Source organism: Coturnix japonica, chromosome Z (assembly GCF_054131305.1).
Source record: "Coturnix japonica strain WE chromosome Z, WE-NBRP24, whole genome shotgun sequence".
Taxonomy (NCBI): domain Eukaryota; kingdom Metazoa; phylum Chordata; class Aves; order Galliformes; family Phasianidae; genus Coturnix; species Coturnix japonica.
The window spans coordinates 36,224,565-36,242,987 of NC_140702.1; the positions used below are offsets into that span (position 1 = coordinate 36,224,565).

At 37.3% G+C, this 18,423-nt stretch overlaps 1 protein-coding gene across 7 annotated transcripts in view; it reads left to right on the forward strand.

Annotated features, from left to right (window-relative positions):
• The window catches only part of FRMD3 (FERM domain containing 3), a 140,801-nt gene that overhangs the window by 105,502 nt on the left and 16,876 nt on the right, over positions 1 to 18,423 (forward strand). For 4 of the 7 annotated variants that reach the window (XM_015849240.3, XM_085530332.1, XM_015849238.3 and 1 more), the window contains 7 exons: positions 5,213 to 5,300; positions 6,973 to 7,061; positions 8,788 to 8,851; positions 9,835 to 9,923; positions 11,212 to 11,286; positions 11,848 to 11,916; positions 15,172 to 15,293. In XM_015849240.3, coding sequence (XP_015704726.1) covers positions 5,213 to 5,300; positions 6,973 to 7,061; positions 8,788 to 8,851; positions 9,835 to 9,923; positions 11,212 to 11,286; positions 11,848 to 11,916; positions 15,172 to 15,293 — 596 coding nt within the window. The remainder of the gene's footprint in view (positions 1 to 5,212; positions 5,301 to 6,972; positions 7,062 to 8,787; positions 8,852 to 9,834; positions 9,924 to 11,211; positions 11,287 to 11,847; positions 11,917 to 15,171; positions 15,294 to 18,423) is intronic. The other 3 variants (XM_085530333.1, XM_085530334.1, XM_085530335.1) reach the window with 2 other exon arrangements.

Here is an 18,423-nt window from a genome sequence, read left to right on the forward strand (position 1 = left end):
CAGCACTGGTGAGGCCACACCTTGAGTACTGTATTCACTTTTGGGCCCCTTAGTACACTGAGGACCAGGAGCATGTTCAGAGAAGGGCAACAAAACTGATGAGGGGTATGAAGCACAAGCCTGATGTGGAGCAGCTGAGGGAGCTGGGATTGTTAAGTCTGTAGATGAGGAGGCTTGGTGGAGACCTTATTGCTTTCTACAACTACCTGAAGGGAGGTTGTAGTGAGGTGGGTGCTGGCCACTTCTCTCATGTGACTAGTGATAGGACTGGAGGAGATGGCCCCAGGTTGCATGAGGGGAGATTCAGGTTGGACATTAGGAGATACTTCTCCAAGAGAGTGGTCAGGTGCTGGAATGGGCTGCTCAGGGAGAAGTCAGGTGGAGTCAGCAACCCAGGAGGTGTTCAAGAAACGTTTAGATGTTGTACTGAGGCGCATAGTTTAGTGGGAAATACTGGACAGTTGGACTGGATGATTTTAGAAGTCTTTTCTAACTTTGGTTATTCTGTGATTCTTCAGGACTCTGAGATGTGTGTCATCTCGTCCTGTAGACTTATATGTGTTCAGTCTCATCAGGTGATCTTGAGGTTGCATTTCTTTCACAGTGGGAGGGATTTTGTTCTTCGAAGCCCTGCCCACAGATTCAGGCAATGAACATGGTATTGATTAAATTTTTTTTTCCATTCTTATGGTGAGGTTTAGATTCAGATTCCACATATTTAGCCTACTCATGTATTCAGGTGTACATTTGAATTCCCAATCTATAGGAATTTCTTCATCTGCTTCTGACCTTCCTCTTCATCACTTCTTTATCTGGGTGTAAAGGCAGCAGGACCAGTCTCGCTTATGCACCATGGGAAGGTATGAGAAGGTGTTACAAAAAAAAAAAAACAAAAAAAAAACAACAACAACAACAAAAAAGGATGCTCACCCAAATTCAAAGATTTAGGCTCACAGGAAGACTCCACAAAGAAGGACTCTCCAGCAAGAGATCCTTCCTCAGTTGCAGACAGCCCTGAAAATGAGGTAAAAAATGAGTAGAGCCTGGTTGCATAGGTGAATTTTAGTAAACTTATGTCATATCTTAGTACCACTCAATTTTTAGCATCTTCATTGTGTCTAAATCTTTAGCAGACAGACTGTATGAAAAGCATCTCTGATGTCTGCTAAGATCTTCTGAGCTTAGATCAAAAGTAAAATGCTCAGGATTTTTATTGCTATAATTGTATAGCTGTTAAAGTCCCACTTTAAAGAAACAGCAAACCTTGTGGTAGGTATATGATGTAATTAAACATGTAACTTCTTTTTGCAAAATTCTGGCTTCTCTAAAGGAAATCCAGATAGCCCTTGTTCTGCTGGAGGATGCTTTGTACAAGACCTTGGACATAGGAAGGACAGGATTTCATAGGTGGCATCATCATTTATACAGTCATTGTCTCTTCTGAAACTGCAGTGAAGAATGTTCTTGTAAAGGATATTTGGTGGAGATGGAGCCTATGTTATTTAGTTTCATGAGGGTTTTGTTTGTTTGTTTGTTTTCCCCAGGTTTGTAATGAGGGGAATACAAAACAATTCTTGAAGCCAGATAGTTATGTACAGATTTAATTCTGTGAATTAATTGTCTTTCAAAACCCTTCAAATCATAAACATCCTGAAATGATTGATTCCTACGTGGGGCGTGCTCAAATACTGTGAATCTACAGTGTCTTCCAGCTGGTAACTTTGATAAACACATAAATGAATCAAAAGGGTGGAGAATAGTTATGCTTTTTACTAACAGTCATGTATTAATAGGCTAGTAATAGTGTTTCAAAGCACCTCATAACTCAGTAAGAGAAATCACAGAACACAGACAAAATGACTCAAAAAAGGCTATTCAAAATGGCACTGAGAATGGCATTGAAAATGCTTTTTGCTGTTATTGCTATATAAATTTCTTCATTTATTGAAAAGAACTGTTGGTTGATCTTGGGCATCAGATAACCTCAAATGAAAGATATGAAGGGGAGAAAATTCTAGAATCAGCCAGCAAAGCAAGTATATCATTGCTGTGATAATCCTGAAAGTGCTCCCCGCTGTGCATCCTGGTCTTTCCAATGATTCAGGGCTGGAGGTTCTTTGGGAATAAACAGAGGTTGTGCATCCTCTTGTGTGTAATCCTCATTAGCCTAGAGTTAAAAATAAAGCCTGCTGCAGACTTTTCAGTCTTATTAAAGTCTTTGTTTGATAAAAATTTTATTAGGAACTTTTTGATTGATTGATTGATTGATTGATTCCAGGTATGAATAATTAATTCATTGCTAACAGCTGTGGAGGCATAATTTTACATTCTTATTCTTCAATTCTTATTTCATTAGTTTATTTTTCTTATTTTACTGTTTGTCCATTTGTATGGAAAATGTTCATTGTAATATGTTAGTAGCCCTGCTCAAAAACTTTGTCTTGAGAGAGCTGGCTACTAGAATGGTTGCAACATATAAAAATGGGATTCATCTTCAGTTCGGTACTGAATGCGTATCGACTAAGTTGAGATTATCACGTAAGGTCAAAAGGAGTGACTGCTCTTTCTTCATGGGCTGCATCCCTGCCTACAGTCTGCACTGACTTCTGCCCCTTGGGCTCCTCCATGTCTGCATGTGGAGGTTTATTCCTCGTGGTGCTTCTCCATGGGCCTCTCCTGAGCTGCAGGGAGCTGCTGCATTGCACCTGGAGCTTCCTCCTGCCCTCCTTTAGCACTCACTGTAGTGCAGTAGGGCGGTAGTCTCACATTTCTCATTCCTCTCTTCCAGCTGCTGTGATGCGGCAGTTTTTCCTTTCTGTAAATCTGCTTTCGCAGAGGCACACCCAGCGTCATTCATGGTTCAGCTCTGGCAGTAGTGGGTGTATTTGGGAGCAACTGCAAATGGCTGTATTCTGACATGGGGCATCTGCTGGGCTCTGCTCTTGCAGAGGCCACCCTTGCAGGGCTCTTGTTAATGTGAGAGGTTGTTTGCTTTGAATAGAACTGTAAAGGTTTTTTAGCAAAGCCAATAAGAGGAGTATCTGTTGTGAAATTAGTGATTAACATTAAATGCTGGCTTTTGTTTACTGTTAGCATTCCCTATAGATATCTTTTTATTTAAGAAAGTTTCATTACTACATTACAAAAGAAAAGCATGTTGTGAAGGTTGAGTATTACTCCCTTGGTTAGAGATAAATCAAGAATTTCTTTTTCATTTTCTATTACACAGATGACTTCTGCTTTGTGCTGTTCTTGTAAGGCTGCCCATGGTAGCCGTTTTATTTGCCTGTAATCTGATAGCATCAAATGTGTCAATTTTGTCTGCTTTTTTTCAAGTATCACAGCTCTACAGCTCTTTCCACCTGATGTGCAGAAAGGCTGCATGGTTTCAGAGATAATAGATGAGAGCATGCTAATTTTTTTATTTTTATTTTTTAGTGTGTGTTCTTGCTTTAATGATGATTGCAAGGTAGTACTGCTTTTTTCACCTCTGGAAATGTCAAATCCAAACAACCCAAGCCCACAAACCACATTGTTTCTAATTATTTATCATTTCTCATTCTTTCCAAACTAAGAGACTGGCTGCTTTCCTTTGTGCCAGCAAAGGAAGTTGTGAAAAATTTGGTTTTATAAGCTATTGTTTTTCTGTAAGGCTTAGCACTCAGATCTTTCCTGTTTGACTTCTCCCTTTGCAGCATAAGCAATCTAAGTAATCTAGGTCAATTTAGTTAATTACTTCTATTCTTTGCAGTTGATTGGTACATGAAACAAACTTGCTATATCAGAACTCAACAATTATTATTTATTGGTATTGGAAAGGAACAGAAATATCTAGTGGAGCCATCAAAAAGTTAATTGGGCAAAATAAGTGAGTTTGGTTTTGTTTGCTGCTTTCATGCTGTCTTTTAAAATATGTAGCTTTACAAATGCACATTTGCAAATGTCTGTGTTCCCTTTGACACAGGTTCTTCTCTATTAGATACTTGTGAAGGAAGGAGAAAGGCACTACTTTAATTTTGGTGGTTTTTAAGTAATGAAATGCAAGTAATGTAGTATCAAGGAGATCCAGAACCACACTGGAGGATAAAGGATAGTGGAGTCCAGATGAGAATGAGTTAAAACCTTTTAACAACAAATGTTAACGACTCTGATATTGCCACAGGGCACTAATGTGGTAGATTCAAAATAGGATTTGATATCTGTAAGTATGCTAGAATCATCTTCAGAGTTCAAATGAACTTTGAGCTGGTTACTAAGACTTCTGTGTCAGAGTATTTTAATTTTTAGCTGTTGTAGGGATGGCAGAGACTGCTACAAGAAAAATTATTCTACATCATTGCACTGAGTGTTTGTCAGTGCTCATTTCTTTGTGGCACAGGACACAGAGTGAGAATGGGAGTCAGAGTGGTGGGGTGCGGTAAAGTATGACCATTCCTGCGTTTCTTGAAGGATTGTCAGTGCCCTATTTCTGAGATAATGTGTATGAGAAGGATTTATGAGTCAGGCTTTCTGAACGTCCTGAGCAGTGCTTGTCATAAAACCATGTATCTGTCAGAGTCGTGTTCTTTAGTCATACAAATATCTAAACAGAATAATGCTCAGAACAGCTCACTGTCAAACAGGCATTGCAAATCCATTTTAGGGCTGAGAGTAACATGACTTAGAGGAGCTAAAACAAAATAATAAAACTTAATAACTCAAGGTTTGCATGCCGTGTCTGAGCCTTTAGTCTATGTTCACAGTTGATTATAGACACCCTAAAAACAGGGGCATATAATGGAAATGCTGACAGATTCTAACCTATCGTGGTAGTAACAAGCACTGCTATAAATAGGTGTGCATCTGAGTGGACTGTAATATGATTGCTGTGTTTATACCCTGTGCTGGAAGGAATGTTTGTTAATCTGGACAATCCTTTGAGATGAATTTGTGAGCAAAAGTTTTTGGAAAAAAAATACTGAAGCTTACATAATCAGGGTGATGTGCTTCTGTATCAAAAGGCAAGAGATATCTGCAGGATATTAGATGACTTTGGTTAACTGCATAACATGCTTGTATCCCACAAGTGTTAAAATAACCTACCAGAATTAACTGAAAAGGTGCTGCATTGGGTAGTTAAGTTCTGGAAATAACATTAAAGTTTCATATCTCTACATTATAAACTGAACATTGTTGAAATTGTTTATATTTGATTAAGAGTTTTTCTTTTCAGAGGTCAGAGCCCAGCTGTTTCTGAATTTAAATTGCTCCTGAAAGCACATTCATTAGAAACTTATGGTGTTGATCCTCATCCTTGCAAGGTAACAGTTTTTTGTTTGTTTAACTAACATTTGATAAAAAGTCGTTAATTGAATTTATTTTGATCTATTTTTATTTAGACATGAACAGTTATAAAAGAACTTAATTCTGCATTTAAGCCACAGGAGAGCATTTGAGTCCATTTAACAATCAAACAAAATGTCTCTGCAGAAAAAACAGTCCAACAGGACCATGTAGTAGATTGTCATGCCAGAAACTATAAATATGCTTGACAGTTTCTTTGCACTTACTGCAAAGGTTTCATAAATGTGCCATGTATTAAATACTTGCTTGCCAGGAATTTCAAGATTCAGGCTTACTGTTGTCCAGAAGTTGAAGCAAATTACTAGACCTTGGCAGAATAGTTTTTCAAATACCATCAAAATATGAAAGTCTTAGAAAGAACAGCAAATTGGTTGTTTTGTGGTTCTTTAAAAGGAGGTGACTTTACTTTCCAGTTCTGATTGTCCCTTACACCTACATTTATAATTACTTGGTTTTTTCCATATACTCTGCAGTCTGCTACTTTTTAATGTTTGTTACTTCATTTTTTATTTGCTGCTTTTGATTTTAGTTCTCCTTGTATGGTGTCTAATTTGGTCAAATAGCAGAAGTCTGCATTGCTGTCCATTTGGCTGCTCAGATGATGAGTGCCTTCAGGCAGTCACCTGTAACATAAAGCTGCTTCAGATTTCACATATACTATGATAGGAGTGGTGTTCCTGTGTGAAATGCAGGGTCTGATTCAGAGATGAGTGAAGTCAGTGACATTGTAAGCTTTAGTTCAAAGTGTGAATTTTCAGAGGAAATCTCTTATGTTGGCACTTAGGACAGAGTCAGAATTCATTCAGCACCTCCTCTTTATCTGTGTAGCAGGACTTATAGAGTGGGGACATACAGGACTTAATGGCCTGTGATGAAGGAAAAGTTTTTAGACTTCTGGAAGTGAATACAAAGCACAGTGTCTTTGTTAGTCTCTTTCCCAAAAAGCATGTTAGTTTATGATTATCTTACTGATTGTTTGAGCATAAGGTACAATAAACCTGATATACTTTAAGAAGGTGATGGTCTAGGACTTGGGGTGGGCTGGAACTCCAGTTAACACCAAACTTAACTGATTCTTTGCTCAAAAAAGCTGGGGAAGAACTTTTACTATGGAACTTTTTTATAAATAGTATTTCATAATTTAACAGCTATTATCACTAAATGTTCTGGTTTATAATCAAGAGTGCTTGCTTACTTTATAAATGATTTTGAAAGTATTGTCACATTAGCAATCTCACAAAGGAAGAAAGTATTGTGAAATCTTAAAAATATCAGTGTTGAAATCAGATACGAATTCTTGGTTTGTAGTTACTATCCCACTGGCAAATAAAAGAAATACAGTTTAAACAAAATTAATAAATATGCCTAGAGATTCTTTGTTGCCATGAGCCAAAAATAAACAAAATGTAAATTTCTGTTACTCTGATAAACACATAGACATAAATCAGGCTAGTTTCACCACTATTTGTTTCAAGTCTTTGTTGCTTAGAAGTGTGCAACTTGGAAGATAATTTCCTTTGAAAAGGAAAATAAAATGCAGGTAGCCTATAATGTAATTATAACTTCTGCATTAGTAATAAATGTCTCTCTGGATAAAGGCAAAATTATGTTTCTTCTTTCTCTTTCAAGGACTCAACGGGAACAACTACGTTTTTAGGATTCACAGCTGCAGGATTTGTAGTTTTTCAGGGGAACAAACGAACTCATTTGTTAAAATGGTAAGCATGTAAGGGTGCATTAATTCATTCAAGAGCCTTTTCTTCCCTGTTTTCCTTTCTCTTATTTTCACCTGTATTTGCTTTCTTTAAGGTGAACCACTTGGATATTCCTTCTCTTGCTTTATCATGTTTCTTTTTTAAGAGGACCTCCAGTAAAAAGCAGAATAATTTGATTTTGTTCTTCCTCCAGTGAAAATGATTTAACAGAATACCTTAGTCAACATAATGTAAAAATGCTAAGACGAGTAAGCTGATTTTTCAGCTCTGATGTAAATTGCCAGTGAAGCATATTGACTTCCTTCAATTCAAAAACAGTACTTGATAAGCAGATATGTAGTCTAAATCTACAAGTTCATGAATCTCATTTTGCTCCTGCTGCTAAACTGGTGCCAACATCAGAAGCTTAGAAGCACCCTCAGCCTTTCTTGTGGGAAGGAGGTGGGCTGGAGATGAGGAAATGGTGAGACAGTTATTTACATAGAGATGTGCTCTCCTACACCTATAGAAATCTCCCTGCTGAATAATATGAAATCATCAGAGGTTTGGCATTGTACATGTAACATACATTTCTCTATGCAGCTCTGGGGATGTTTGTCGAATACTGTGCCTTTGTGATCCTGGATTTGTATTGTAGTTTCCCTAGGGTTAATATCAGGTTGCTCTGGTAAGAATGTGTAAGTGGTATGTGCCTCTGGCATCATGTCCAGGTAACTGTGGTGTCATTCTGTGATAAAAGGAGAGAGTATCTCTCGCTAAGCTTGTATCCACCATAATGTGGAAACTGAGCTTGAGTGCTTTATGTTTCTTGTTTCTATGCAAGGCTAAAGTGACTTCTTGAAGATCTCTGTGTATTCATTTAGTCCACTGGCATGTAAACAAAATAAAATATTGATAGATGAAAATTCATGAAGTTGTCTCAGTGTTATGCTGCTACTGGAAAGTTGATCTGATGAGACTGATCTAGATACAGTGTGATGCTTGTACTGTTCTTTTTGTTTATAAAACCTAGAACTGAATAGCTTTTACTAGTATCAGCTGATGTTTACACTAAGTAAAAATCCAGATTCATATTTGAGATTGCCTTGTCTTCAGATCTCACTGATCTTATCCCAGAAAATCTCAATAGATTTTGAAGACCAACAACTTAACTATTCATTACAGATGGCATTAGTTATGTGGGCACTCCAAAAGATTACAATAATAACAAGTAGCAAAATGTACTGCATGCTTTAATTTATGTTGGGTTTTAAAAAAGAGATTGGTTCTGTAAATTATTGTCACTCTAATGTATTGGCAAGATATTGTTTTAGCTCACTGATTCAACCGAAGTGTCTTTGGATTCCTGGTTTGCCTTTGATTTATTGTCATATTGTTGTTTACAGATGTTTACTTTATTTCATGAATAATTTTCAATTCAGGATCTGTCTGATCAGCAACACACAACACCCAATAATAAGTGTTGTCAAACCTTTTTCTTTTCCAGCATCCCAAATTTTTTGCCAGTGCCCAGGATTGTAAAACAAATTCTCTGCTTATTTTCTCTGCTGTAAAGGAAATTGGAATATTACATACTTTTATGCTAAAGGTTATATGCTGGAGACCTTTCTTGAACCTTTTGTCTCTTGAAAGCCTGCTTGATGTTTGTGATTCAGTGAAGTCTGAATGCAGATTATTTTCTTACCTATTTCAGTCTATTGTCTACAATAAATCATTTTTCTCTTTCTAGGTGTGATGTCTACAAGCTGAAATTTGAAGGGAAGACTTTCTATGTGTTTGGAGCTCAGAAAGAGGTCAGGTTTAATATTTTTATGGGAGTTCTGTATTTGATTTAGAGTCAGCTTAAATATAATATGTTTAACCAGACTTCAACTAAAGTATAAGGATAATTATATTTCTTTTTTCTTTTTTTTTTTCCCTTCCTAAAATTGAATTCAAGTGAATGTGAATATTGTTATCAGAAGAGTGTCTTACTTGCAAGGGACTGAGATGTTTCTTACTCAACCTACAGGCAGTGCTGAGTTGATTGCATATGGTTTTGATTGTGTAGCAAAGTTTTAATGGGTTTTAAATACTAAAGCTGTACCAGCCTACTCGAAAGCATAAACAGCATCTCAGTGGTGTTGAATCCTGGATCAGAGCAAAATATTATTGTCTTTTTAGATCACTTTCTCAAATTCTGCTCAGCTAGGTAGGATGAAGTCTGTCCTAATTATAGTACTGCCATTGGACTCTTGCAATTAAAATTGTGGAAATTTTCCCTTCGACATGCTCTAATCAGTGCTTCCCCATGGGGAGAGTGATTTAGCCCAGCACTGTGTCTTTGGATGCAGTCTGGATGAAGAACAGAAAATGAGGGAAGGAAGAAGTACCTGAAGTAGCAGGAGCTGTTTGTATGGCAGCCAGGAGAATCTCGTGATAGGAAGAGGGGAGAAGCAAGCAGTGCAGCAACTGTATAATGGTGGAATATTGAACAGAAAGACTTTGATTTTGGGCTGAAGGCTGTCAGTACAGATTTATCTCAGAAGTCACTTATATATATGTCCTTCTCCATCCCTTCAGGGCATTCCTTTTTATTTCTGAAAAATTCACCCTAGTATTTTGATACCAGCTACATATGGAATATATTTCTTTTTGTGAACTGTAGATGGAGGATACACAGGAAAACTTGGTCTTCTGTCTATCTGATTATTAGTGATAGTCATCAGGTTTGAATGCTTTAATCTTTCAGATTTCAAAAGTTTGTTTGTTTTATTTATCTTTTTCTTGCACACAGAAAAAGGCTGTACTGACATTCCATACCTCAACACCAGCAGCCTGCAAGCATCTTTGGAAGTGTGGGGTGGAGAACCAGGCTTTTTACAAGTAAGTAAAACTGCAGTCATCATCTGTACTAAAAGGAAAAGTGTCACTAGAAGATTATTCAAAATGAAATGATCTGTTTCATTATCATAATTCAAAATGAAAATTAAAAATATGCATGTTCAGAGGGATTATTATTTTATTACAAGCCAGTGTTAAAAAATGTTTAGAAATTGAAAGGTGGTGTTGGATGGACATGGTATTGAACTTGTGTTTAGAAACACTTCCCTTTGGGTGGGTAGTTTTTTCTGCTTTCTGCTGTCTCTCCTTATACTATTGCATTGTTATTTTTATTTGAAAACTTTCTTAGTGGGATGCAGTAACACAAAGGGAGATGCTGTAAGGCTGAATCCTCACCCTTACCCCATAACTTCAGAGGAAGAATGTATCTTCTACCATGGATGTTAATAACTTGCTTTATTTTGGAGGAGATTCCTTCTTTTATTTTAATACTGATAATTTATCCTTATAGTTTAAGTAGTATGTTCAGTGAGAATGCCAGAAATATGAGATGCTACGCTAGAACTGCTAATTCATCTCTACAATGAAAAATCAAGTTTTAGTTATGACTCAGTCCAGGCTCTTGGTTAATGGTTGTGATTATTTTCAACTATTTATAAGCCACAGAAATTCTTCCACAAGGATCTGAGAATGAGGGACTCAAATGAAATCAGATTACCATTTTGAAGCCACTGTTCATTACAGAAATAGCATGCCTGAGGTTGTACTCTTCCATGATCTTTGTAGGTCTGGTTCTGGTTGTTGAGATAAAAGTTTGCTACATGCTTTGTGGTTACAGAACAGTGGTATGGTGGTATGATGAAGGCTCCTTAAAGTTGACAGCATAGATACACCGTAAATACACCAGCTTTTAGAGACAAATATACTGCTTCTTTATTCTTTATTTGTTTGATTAGTGGGAAAGTGGAAATGATAGCCATGTTGTCTTCTAATAAACTGGCCCTAGGGATTGTTGGCTTATTACAATCTTTCTTTTGTCTTAAGAATCGAAGTCCCTAGGGACGCAGCAAGTGTTTGCATTTCATTTTCATGTTTTCCTATCTAGGTAATCTCTCACTTTATGTTCAGTTAAGATGCACTGTTTGAATTGTTTTGTGTGACGCTTCATATACAAAATCATTTCTAGGTCTAAAAGAAGTTAGTAAGTCAAATTATTGAGTATTACTTTGTTGTATAAAAATAGCATGGATTGTAAATGAACCTGTTGAGTTTTGCATATCTAGTCTCTCCAATGCTGAAAATATAACAGCCTTTATTCTTTTTCATCAAGGTATGTAAAATCTAGCCAGATCAAGACCATGTCCAGCAGCAAAATATTTTTTAAAGGCAGCAGATTTCGCTATAGGTTTGTGTTTCCTATTTCTTCTTCATGTTAAACTATTTCAGAAAGTTAAAAAACAAACAAACAAAAATGCAGTTATTACTTGTGGCAAATTGCAAGTTTTTCCTTTCTGAGAACCTTTTCAAACCTACTTCATGCCAGAATTGAAAACAGTTTGAAAAAATTGAAAAATTGAAAACATTGTAAAATAAAATTAATCAGGTTTCTGTCAAAGAGTAGTTCTGCTGTAATGGGGACCCTGTTTTGGTGTAGCTTTTAAGAAACAAGGATGCATGCCTAGTGTAGGTCATGTTTAATATTCAGCAGTGTTGCTGGACAGCTCTGGAAAAGGGGTGTGCTACTGGGTAGGTTTTAGTAGCACGTAACATTCGATTACAAGAGTCTTCTTTTTCTTCAGTAGCTTTGCAGATGATTTATCGGCAGAGTTTTTAATTTTAGACATTTTTTGTTTGTTTTTTCATTTTTTTTAATACATAAATTATTTACGTGCGTATAGTTCTTGTCATGTAATGAGCTCATCTTAATATTTATTTGCTTGAATATATAATTCATATTTTAATGCAGTGGAAAGGTAGCCAAAGAGGTGGTGGAGGCAAGCTCTAAAATCCAGAGGGAACCCCCGGAAGTTCACAGGTATGTCTAGACATTCAGTGTTACAGCTTAAGGACAAAAGAGAATTACTGCACTCCACAGAGACATTCTCTTTCCTTTTCTGTGGGGTGTAGTGACTGTCATTTGGAACATCCATCCTGAAACATTTGGAAATGTGTGTTGCCAGTGACAGAAGATTTTGATTGTCAAGTATTGTCTCCTACACAAGAGAAGTTAAGTCATGCTTCTTTGAAGCTAGTTTTAATTGATTAAATTATTAGATCATATTATTTTCTGTATTTGGATATGGAATCTTGTTAGATGATTTTGTCAGATAAGTAGAATGTCCTTTATTTCCCAATTCTTGCCCAGTTTCAAAAGACTCTTTTTTGTATACACATATGGGAATATTTAAAGGTATATTTAATAGCTTTTCCATAGACCAGTAAGCTTAAAATGCAAAAAGTTTGCTCATTATTTAAGAAAAAAAAAAGTTCACTTGTTAGAAGTAGTCATCTGGACTTTATGAGCAAGCTTATTCTTTGTAGTCTTCAGCACTTATTGCCCTGACAATGTAAATTGTCAAAACCTAATCAAAGATAACAAATTCTTTCTGACGAGGCCAGCAAGAAAATCAGATTTCTTAGAATCATCTAGGTTGGAAAAGACCCTCGAGATCATCAAGTCCAACCTACTTAGTCTTAGGACGTGTTAGTTCACATTCGTACATATCTTAAAATACTTTCAGGGATGCCACTTACATGGGTAGCTTGTTCAGTTCCTGATCATAGAATCACAGTGTTGGAAAGGTCCCACCAGATCATCTAGTCCAACTGTCCTCCTATCACCATTACTACCCACTAAACTACTAAACCATGTCTCGTAGCACCTCATCCAGACACCTCTTGAACACTGCCAGGGACTGTGACTCCACCACGTCCCTGAGCAGGCCATTCTAGAGCCTGACCACTCTCTGAGAGAAAGTTTTTCCTTATGTCTAATCTAAACCTCCTCTGGTACAACTTGTGGCCATTTCCTCAGGTCCTGTTTGTTGCCTGGGAGAAGCAGCCAGATCCCTCCTCATCACAGCCTCCCTTCAAGAAGTTCTAGAGTGTAATGAGGTCACCCCTGAGCCTCCTCTTCTCCAGACTAAACAATCCCAGCTACCTCATCCTCTCCTCCTAAGTCTTGTGCTCCAGACCCCTCACCAGTTTTGTTGCCCTTCTCTGGACATGTTTCAGGGGCTCACTGTCTTTCTTGTATTGAGGGGCCCAAAACCGAACACAGTTCTCAAGGTGTGGCCTCAACAGTGGTGAGTACAGAGGGTTCATTACCTCCCTGCTCCTGCTGGCCACAGTGTTTCTAATGCAGTCCAGGATGCCATTGGCCTTCTTGGCCAAAGTCATAGAATATGATAGTTCCAGCTAAAAGAACAAAAAACAAAACAAAACAAAACAACAACAACAACAAAGAAAAAAAGCCAGGCTTTAGAAAAAGTTATTTTGGATTTGGAGCCTGAAAATGACATTTTTTTCAGCTGCAAAACAGGTACAGGAAATTGTGTGATTGTTGGTATAATGAAATACATATAATTTTTTTCTCCCTTTATGCTCTCTCTCTTTGTGTCTCCCTATCTCTTTACGTCTGGAGAGAAAGAACACTAAGGTGGCTCCTGTAGAATGTTGTATTTGGATGTTACATTTAAAAATTGTAGACTGAAAATCTGCTGGAACATGTAGTCATAAAGCATTAATGCAGTGGCAGTTTTTTTCTGACAAATACACACTGAACAATTTAATTTTTATTTTTATTTATTTGTTTATTTACTCACTTACTTATTTTGCCCTCAGGGAATTCTTGAAGGAGGAATATCTGTAAATAAGTACTGAATAGGAACTTTATAGGTGTTAGCAGGTACATTTCCCATTTTGGGAATTGCTTCATGGCTTGTTTCAACAAGCACAAAGATTGAGTCGATAGAGAACAAGCCTGCAGAGGTGCAGCTGGATTGCAGTGATTATAGTTAACAGTCCTGTCAGTGCAAAACTTCTCTGGATAGTGAAAATTTAAATAAAGTAGTTGTTAGAGACTACCCTTTGTAATGCAAATGAGGACAAATATTGCTTTGGGTGTATGTTAATGAGAAGAGAGCCATAATGATTGAATAAGAGGTCTTTTTTATCCCCACAGAGTATTTAATGACATGTAATGTGACTTATAACAGGACATCTGTGCCCTTAGTTTACCAAAAGCCTCAGCGACTTGCAGTCCCTTCTCTCCATTTCCCATACATGCTTTACTCAGTTTGTTTATCTGTGCATCATTTTAAGTTATCTTTTTTGAACTTGAAACATACTTGTGAAACTTTAGCTCTGCTCCTGGGTTTGCTTCCGTATCTTTCACCTGTAGTTTTAAGACAACCTAATTTGGGAAAAGCTGAGGATGGATGGAGAGAACACAGCATGGGTAGTGTTGCTAACCTGTGCTGTATGTAAATCTATGTGCCATTTGAAGTCAAAGATTCAAGAGAATCCTCTTTCCTTCCGTCTTTGCTTATGTCAAAAATAAATATTTTAAAATGTAATGGTTCACCCTCCTGCTTCAGGCCTGTAACATGCAGGCCCTAAATAATTTATTCTGAAGGACCATTTTATTTTCTCATTGACACAGTGAGCCATGTGACTGAAGCAAATCAACAACATTCCTTAAACTTTCCTAAGTTCAACATCCACTATTAGGAAAATCTGTTAGAGTTAGGTAAAACAAGAAAGAAAACCCAACTGAGCACCTGAAGGCACAGTTTAGAGGTAGTGTTCACAGTTCTGAAGAATGAAATCTGATTATCTGTTAACTACAAGGATTGAGTTGTTCTTGCTTTATTCTTTAGTTTGCAGTGCTCAGTCTATAGGAAGTCCTACAATCAGCCCATAACAGGCAATGTTAACAATACCAGCAAAACGATTTATATCCCCTCTGCCTTCCTTCAAGTCAAATACTCATGTCTGCCATGTGGCGCGGAGAGGAGGAGCATGCTGCCAATAGTGTGTGAGATCGGAAGGTGACAGGCTGCACAAAGCACAAAAAAATTCTTATGCTTCAGATACTTTCAGATAAGAAAGTTTGTCTGCCAAGAATGCAACATGACATGAGCAAAAACAGTGTTTATTGTGAAGAGCTTGTGATATTTCAAGGCCTACCATAATTTTTGCAAAACCATTCTGAAATTAGATACCATTTATTTGACTCTAGTTGTCTTTTTTTGGGAACAATCTGACACTGTTTTCCCTGTTCTTTTAGAACCAGCATTACGCAGAGTCGTAGCTCTCCCTCCCTGAACAAGCAACTCATAATTAATATGGAACCTCTGCAGCCACTTCTTCCTTCTCCATGTGAGGAAGAAGAGGTTCCTTTAGATGAAGGTGAGATGGTTACCTGATTCTTGGCAAACACTAACAATATTTATTATAAAATGCATGATAAAACATTTTGGTTTATTACTGACTTAGGAACAATTTTAATGATTTCTACTAAGAATATACTTGGCCAGTTTAAATGAGGATAATTGCATTATTTATAATAAAAAGGTAGCCAACTAAACAGAAGTGTTTTTTTCTTGAGATATAGCAAGCTAATAGTATCAGAAGCTGAGAAGTGTAACCTTTATTGCTGATTTGTTGTACTTAACTTAGGGGAAACAGAAAACAGCTGATCTTTTGTAACTGTATTCATTTTCTCAGGAGTATGTTTTGAATGTCATTGTATAGGAGTCATGTGAAATCCTCTTCATTGTTTGGAGTTTATGCACAGAATGTTATAAGAATAACATGACTTAATTATCTGTGTACGTAGATTATAATAATTAGTACTAATAGCTGTGTGCCTGGTAGCTAATTTTATCAATTAATTATTTACCTCTGCTGAGAAATACCTGTTTCTTACAGGAATTCACTTTCTGGCAGCTAAGAATCAACTACTGTGTTCCTTCCTGCTGTTCATTTCCCACTATTGTGGAGTTACAACAGCTTGCTGCTTTACTTACAACTCTAAGCAATGAAATCCCTTTTTGGAAACTGCTGACTATATTTACTATATGTGCACTAGAGAGTGCTGGTATGCTTCAAATACATACGTCACATATGCTAAACAGTCACGTTTCCTTTTAGATGAGCAGATTGTTGTTATTTTTGCAGTTCAAAAGGAACATTTGTTCATGGGTTTCCTGTAAAATGTAATATACATAGTCTAATACCACTAGCTGCCAAGTAATGGTACTTAGCTCTTGTACAGTATATTCCTGCAGAGGACTGGGGCATATCAAATTGTGGTTTAAGCTGATCTTGCAGCTCAGACATGGACACCGGCTCTCCTGTCATCTACCCACATGCCATGCCTGTCACATCTTTTTGCTGCATGTTCCACCATCTCCTATCCACCAGCACTAATCACCTTGGAGTGAACTAGTACAAGGAGTCAAAATGTTAATAGTGCAGTGTCCCACTTTTTGCTGGCTCAACCTTTAATAGACTCATCAGAGTGGTCCAGGCAAGGTGCTGTGCCAAAGGCAAGGTCAGGAGCAGGAGCTTGTAGGCTGGGAGAGAAAGGGCAGCCAGCTCTGGGGCTGATGTAACTGCACTGGCAAACTGTTTTTAGTGCATAACACGTGTCAAACAACCTTGGCAACTCTTTGGATAGTGGGACCTGAGGTGGGGGCAGACAATCTGGCATCTGCCTATAGATGCTGCTGAGAACAGCGTAGCCATGCCAAAGCTGGCTGTGGGGCAAGTCAGCTGTCTCCAGGCTGTGTGGGTTGGCTCATGCAGCCTCAGGGACTTACACTCATACTTCTGCAAGGTCTGTATGCTAAACCTACGTTCAAGCTGCTTGTGGCCAAGACCTTTATGTGATGCTGCACTAATTCTGTGTAGGCAGAGGCAAGCAGCTCATGAGGGAGGCAGGCTGGCCACAGTGCTGCTGGCAGTTCATGCCTTGGGCAGTCTCAGGGCAATACAGTTTTTCTAACTGAGCAAAATTTGCTTGTCCTTAATTTTATATCAGCTTTATGTACTGCAAGCAAAACATGCAGCCAAAAAAACAGTAATTGTGGTGTTATCCTTTTTAATTGCTGACTTGAGTAAGCACTTTTTCTTCCTAAAGCTTCTGGAGAGGTTTGAAACTGAACTAACAGAAACTGCCAGGTGAGAGGGAAAATTTGTTGTCAGTTGTCAGTTACTCATGTTGCTAGGGAACAAAGCAATTAGAGATGGTGCATGGAGTCTATAGGGGATTTTGAACAACCTTCCCTGTTGTCCTTAGCATAATCCTTTCAAACATAAAAACTCATATTGCAACTGAATATGAAAAAAACAACTATAGCCTGTTCATTCTCCCATGTGAAATTTCATCTTCAGGTAAGAAAACATATGCTGACTAATCATGATCATAAATGACTCCTGTTTGTGGGAATTAATTTATGTCTGTGATAACAGTGTAGTATTTATTCTAGCAATTGACATTTACGTAAGGGGATATGAAATCAGAAATTTGTTAGAATGGCAGCAAAAATGAGTTTTCATGTTGTTATCTCATTCCTCAAGATCTAATTCTTCACTCAGTCCCTAAAGGCTGTATACAGGTGTTCAATTACACATTTAAGTTCCAAATTTGAACTGGTGTTCCTACTTAAAAGTGGTGGGGTTTTTTTGTTTGTTTGTTTGTTTTTTTAAATCAAATTAGACAGCAAGTTTACCAATGGTAAACTGGGTCTGCCTTTTTGATGTAAGTAGTTTGTAGTTGTGTTGTCAGCGGGACTTCACTTTTGTGAGAGACACTGGCACCCAAATTTCAGTGTGTTTCAGAGTCAGGATTCAGGAGCTGGGAGTTGATGTCACACCGAAGTTATAATCACTTTCAGATGACAAGCTCATCCAAATTGGGATGTCTTAGCTAATGGGTTAAGAAGAGCGACAAGAATGAGTATGGTGTATTTTGTGCACAAACAGAAGACTTCTGCACATATCAGCTTTTTTACCTCATTTTTACATGACTGGGAACTAACTGGAAGTTAAGACATCCCTAAAAAAACAGAGTTTGTTTAAAAATGTATGTTGGTGGTAGTTTGCAGGCTAGAGTTGATGCTGAAATAAGTGAGAGCTAATGCATTTTTCTTACATATGTTTCACAAGCAACACTTTTAAGTCATGATTTTCTCAAGATTTCTTGGGATTCAGGAGAGAAAATAAAGCAAAATGGGATTCCTACAGATGATTTTTTTCATAGTTTACTTTCTGATAATGGCTACAAATATTTTACATTTTCATAATTGCATCCTGTCCTCTTTAACCTAGTTCCACTAGAGTCTTACAGACATTTGGTTAGGCATTGTAAGATAATGAACTCTCTTCAGAAATAATAGTAATTTTTTTTTCTTTTCTTTTTCTAAATCTCTCTATTACATGTTAATATCTCTGTCTCTCAGACGTGTGGTTTTGCTAGCTGATGAAAACTTCTAAGTCATTTGATACATATGTGCTCAGGTTTCATACGTAAATT